At 47.9% G+C, this 5,000-nt stretch overlaps 2 protein-coding genes across 2 annotated transcripts in view; both read left to right on the top strand.

The window, feature by feature from the left end:
• ENH_00046860 (capping protein alpha-like subunit, putative) overlaps positions 1-1,245 on the top strand; it is a gene marked incomplete at both ends in the record, with an annotated part of 3,765 nt that extends 2,520 nt beyond the window's left edge. The window contains 2 exons of the mRNA XM_013585524.1: positions 70-334; positions 938-1,245. Coding sequence (XP_013440978.1) covers positions 70-334; positions 938-1,245 — 573 coding nt within the window. The remainder of the gene's footprint in view (positions 1-69; positions 335-937) is intronic.
• Positions 1,246-2,569: 1,324 nt separating this feature from the next.
• The window catches only part of ENH_00046850 (hypothetical protein), a gene marked incomplete at both ends in the record, with an annotated part of 3,900 nt that continues 1,469 nt past the window's right edge, over positions 2,570-5,000 (top strand). The window contains 5 exons of the mRNA XM_013585523.1: positions 2,570-3,049; positions 3,171-3,696; positions 4,072-4,172; positions 4,404-4,533; positions 4,811-4,817. Coding sequence (XP_013440977.1) covers positions 2,570-3,049; positions 3,171-3,696; positions 4,072-4,172; positions 4,404-4,533; positions 4,811-4,817 — 1,244 coding nt within the window. The remainder of the gene's footprint in view (positions 3,050-3,170; positions 3,697-4,071; positions 4,173-4,403; positions 4,534-4,810; positions 4,818-5,000) is intronic.

Below are 5,000 nucleotides of genomic sequence, written 5' to 3'. Positions count from 1 at the left end.
ATTAAATTAAATTAAATTAAATTAAATTAATTAAATTATTTATTTATTTATTTATTTTGTTTTAATTAGGGAGAGTCTGCGGTGCGCGTACACCTCAATGAAGACGCTTCTGCCCACCTCAGCTTCACCCGGACCTTCCCAGCAGCAGCAGCAGCAGCAGCAGCAGCAGCAGCAGCAACAGCAGCACCTGCTGCTGCTGCTGCTGCTGCTGCTGCTGCTGCTGCTGCTGCTGCTGCTGGCAGCCCCGAAGACTTCGCGCGGGAAGTGGTGAAGGGAATAGCAGCAAATGAAAATTTGCTGTCGGAGGAAATTCAAAAGTTTGTGGACCTCAAGGGTTTGTTTTTTATTTATTTTATTTATTTTATTTATTTACTTTTATTTATTTATTTTTATTTACTTTCATTTATATTTACGTGTTTTATTTGTTTGTTTGTTTATATTTATTGATTTTTATTTTATTTCGTTTATTTTATTTTTTTAGTTCTTTTTAAATCTTTTCTTTATTCTTTTTTTAATTCTTTTTATTTCTTTTTTTAATTCCTTTTAATTCTTTGTTCTTTTAATTGCCCTTAATTCTTTTAGTCCTTTTTAATTCCTTTTGATTCTTTTTAATTCCTTTTTTAAATCCTTTTTAATTCGCCTTTTATTCTCTTCTTTTTTTAATTTTTTTTAATTTTTTAAATTTATTTTTGTCTCCTTTTATCTCCTTTTCCCTTTTCTTTCTTACCAACTCCCTCAGAGTTCATTATTTATTTATTTATTATTTATTATTTATTTATTTATTATTTATCTATTATTTATTTATTTATTTATTTATTTATTTATTTATTTATTTATTTATTTATTTGTTTGTTTGTTTTTTATTTCAGTTTCTGCTGCTGCGAAGGCGCTGCGTCGGTCGCTGCCGCTTTATGGGCAGCCTTTTGACTGGACGCAGCAGCAGCTCCATCTGCAGCAGCAAACCAGCAGCAGCAGCAGCAGCAGCAGCAGCAGCAGCAGCAGCAGCAGCAGCAAAGGCTTCAGCTAGGGCAACGATTTAGCAGCAGCAGCAACGGCTGCAACGGCAGCAGCAGCAGCAGAAGCAGCAGCAACAGCATTAGCAGAAACAACAGCAGCAACAACAGCAGCAACAACGCCAGCAACAACAGCAGCAGCAGCAACAGCAGCAGCAGCAACAGCAGCAGCAGCAACAGCAGCAGCAGCAACAGCAGCAGCAGCAACAGCAGCAGCAAACACTTCAACTAGTGCAGCGATTTCTTTCGTTGACTCAGAGCAGCCAGCGAATGCTCTTGCTGCTGCTGCGGCTGCTGCTGCTGCTGCCCTTGCTGCTGCTGCTGCTGCTGCTGCTGCTGCTGCTGCTGCTGCTGGACGCAGCCCTAGAGAGAAAGGCAGCAGCTGCGTCTCTGCCTTTCGTTTTTTTTCATTTTTTAATTTGTTTAAAAGAAACATTTAATTTATTTTATTTAAATTGAATTTATTTAGTCAATTTAAATTCATTTTTGAGTTAATTTATTTCATTTAAATTTATTTTATTTCATTTATTTAAATCCATTTTTAAACCACTTCAAAACCCCCAACAATCGCCCGAAACATTTGGCCCCAAGAGCCATTACAAAAATTTCAAACCCTAAACCCTAAACCCTAAACCCTAAACCCTAGAGAGTATCTGGCGACGCGGAAGGGCTGCAGTTCAAGCTCAAATAGGCCGCAAGGGGAAATAAATATGTGTTAATTTTAGGGTTTAGGGTTTAGGGTTTAGCGTCTGGTGCTTAGCGCCAAGGGTTTAGCGCCTAGGGTTTAGGGTTTAGGGTTTAGGGTTTAGGGGGTTTTGAGGTTTGTATTTCGAGGGTTTAGCTCAATAGCTTAAGGTTCAGTTTTTAAAATTTGGGATTCAACGCGTAATTAGGTTTAGGGGCTTCTGGAGGGTTTAGGGTTTAGGGTTTAGGGTTTAGGGTTTAGGGTTTAGGGTTTAGGGTTTGGGGCCCACGGGGGCCCCTCTGTGAGTGTCTCGACACTGAGTGCACTTTTGCTGTGTTTCTTTTTTTCGTTTTTAATTTTGTTTTTGAATTTGTTTTTATTTTTTGTAAACAAAAAGGGAATAAAACAGCAGCAGGAGCACCTAGCTGCTGCTGCTGCTGCTGCTGCTGCTGCTGCTGCTGCAGCAGCAGAGCCTCGTTTCGGGTGTACGTTCACCCCAGCTGCTGCCCTCTGTGCATCAGTTGGGCCAAAATTATTTCTTAGCAGCAGCAGAAGCAGCAGAAGTTGTCTGCTGAGAGCTGCAGCAGCAGCAGCAGCAGCAGCAGCAGCAGCAAGGGCAGCAAGCAATCCGGCGAAGGCTCCTGCAGCTGCGGCTGCTGCAGCAGCAGCATCTGCTGCAGCACTGGTAGCCGCAGCAGGGCACCACTGAAGCGCTGCTGCAGCAGCAACAAAGCAGCAGCAGCTTGATTTGCAGCAGAAGCCGCAGCAGAAGCAACAGCAGCAGCTGCTGCTGCAGCAGCAGCAGCAACGGCAGCTGCTGTCAGCCATGGGAGCATGATCTGCTCTTAGCTGCATCATTTTCATTCCCAAAATGCAGCAGCAGCAGCAGCAGCAGCAGCAGCAGCAGCTGGAAGAGCTGCCGCCGGCGCAGCAAGGCGAAGGCGCTTCTTCAAATTCTCCAGCAGCAGCAGCTGCTGCAGCAGCAGCAGCACCAACTCCAGCTGCTGCTGCTGCCGCAAGCAGCAGCAGCAGCCACAGCGAGAGCAGCAGCAGCAGCAGCAGCAGCAGCAGCAGCAGCAGCCTGGTTGCTGCATCTGTGCTGCAGCCGGCGGCTGCCTTCCGGCCTTCTCCTGCTTACCCGCTGCTGCCGCCCTTAAGTGCTGCTGCTTTTGCTGCTGCTGCTGCTCTTTCGGGCACTTGGGAAGCAGCAAGTGAAAGGCCTTCGCTGTTGGAGCTGCTGCTGCTGCTGCTGCAGCAGCTCAGCACTGACAGCAGCAGCGCCCTGTACAGACACCTCGTCGAAAACGGACTCATAACTCCCCAGCAGCAGCAGCAGCAGCAGCGGGGAGGAGTGGGAAGCAAAGGCAGCAGCAGCAAGAGCTGCTGCTGCTGTGCCTGGGGTGTATGTACACCCTCCTGAAGGGGCCTCCCTCTATGATGAGGCTGAGGCCCCTTTGCTGGGGCCCCCGCAGCAGCAGCAGCAGCAGCAGGAACAGCAGCAGCAGCAGCAGCAGGAACAGCAGCAGCAGCAGCAGGAACAGCAGCAGCGGCAGCAGCAGCAGCAGCAGCAGCTGCAGCAGGTGCTGGAGCAGATGGCACTTGCTGCTGCTGCTGCTTTCGAGGTCATTGACTTGAAGCCACCAGCAGCAGCAGCAGCAGCAACGGAAGCTGCAGCAGCAGCAGGTGCAGCAGCAGCTAGCGCAGCAGCAGCTGCTGCTGCAGTGGGATCAAAGAAAAGCAGCCACCAGCAGCGGCAGCAGCAGCAGCAGGAAGCTGCAGCAGCAGCAGAAAGCGCAGGGGACGTTCGTTTTGGAAGGGTCCATCCAGTCAGCAGCAGCAGCAGCAGCAGCAGCAGCAGCAGCAGCAGCAGCAGCAGCAGCAGCAGCAGCAGCAGCAGCTTGTGCAGCAGAGCAGCAGCACCTGGCTTTCCGCCTTTTCGCCCTTATGCTGAGGTGTACAGACAGTGGCTGTTTTTCCAGCAGCAGCTCTACCCTGCAGGTACCGGCTCCGAGGGTTTAGGGTTTAGGGTTTAGGGTTTAGGGTTTAGGGTTTAGGGTTGATGAGGGTTTGTGTTGTTGAGGGTTTTGAAGGGCCCCTGCGGATCTCGTATTTCCTGGGGTTTAGGGTTTGGGCTTGGTGAGGGTTTAGGGATATTGCGGTTTAGGGTTTAGGGTTTAGGGTTTAGGGTTTAGGGTTTAGGGTTTAGGGTTTAGGGTTTAGGGTTTTGTTTTAGGGTTTAGGGTTTAGGGTTTAGGGTTTAGGGTTTAGGGTTTAGGGTTTAGGGTTTAGGGTTTAGGGGTTTAGGGTTTAGGGTTTAGGGTTTAGGGTTTAGGGTTTAGGGTTTAGGGTTTAGGGTTTAGGGTTTGCGCGCAGGTTTTTCTTTGTGCATATACATGGGGCGTTCGTTTGTGTTTTACTTGCTGCTGCTGCAGCTGCCGCTGCTGCTGCAGCAGCTAAGAGCAGCAGCAGCAAATGTCTTTTTGGATTTTCATTTCTTCCAGGGTTTATCTTCTTTAGTTGGAATCAAAAAAAGTCTTTTTCACTTCGTCTTCCAAAAAGCTGCTGCTGCTGCTGCTGCTGCTGCTGCTCCCGAGGCACGTGCGGTCTACATACACCTTTTCTATTCTCTGCTGCTGCTGCTGTTGCTGCTGCTGCTGCTGCTGCTGCTGTTGCTGCTGCTGCTGCTGCTGCTGCTGCTGCTGCAGCGTTTTGCGGAAATAGCGTTTTTGGCAGTTGCTGCTGCTGAACAAGTGAAGGGCTACGGGACGCGACTGATGAGTCACTTGAAGGAACTCGTCAAGAAAAGCGGCATCGAGTACTTCCTCACCTACGCAGGTAGGGTTTAGGGTTTAGGGTTTAGGGTTTGGGGTTTAGGGTTTAGGGAATAGGGTTTAGGGTTTAGGTTTAGGGTTTAGGGTTTAGGGTTTAGGGTTTAGGGTTTAGGGTTTAGGGTTTAGGGTTTAGGGTTTGTATTTAGGGTTTAGGGTTTAGGGTTTAGGGTTTAGGGTTTAGGGTTTAGGGTTTAGGGTTTAGGGTAGGGTTTATTTAGGGTTTAGGGTTTAGGGTTTAGGGTTTAGGGTTTAGGGTTTAGGGTTTAGGGTTTAGGGTTTAGGGCAGTGGTCAGCTTAGGGTTTAGGGTTTAGGGTTTAGGGTTTAGGGTTTAGGGTTTAGGGTTTAGGGTTTGCGGTTTAGGGTTTAGGGTTTAGGGTTTAGGGTTTAGGGTTTAGGGTTTAGGGTTTAGGGTTTAGGGTTTTGTACGGTTTAGGCTTTCGGGTTTAGGGTTTAGGGTTTAGGGTTTAGGG

The sequence above is a fragment of the Eimeria necatrix genome, genomic scaffold (genome assembly GCF_000499385.1).
Source record: "Eimeria necatrix Houghton genomic scaffold, Enh_scaff35, whole genome shotgun sequence".
In the NCBI taxonomy this organism is placed as follows: Eukaryota; Apicomplexa; class Conoidasida; order Eucoccidiorida; family Eimeriidae; genus Eimeria; species Eimeria necatrix.
This window is presented reverse-complemented; position numbering and strand designations above follow the sequence as displayed.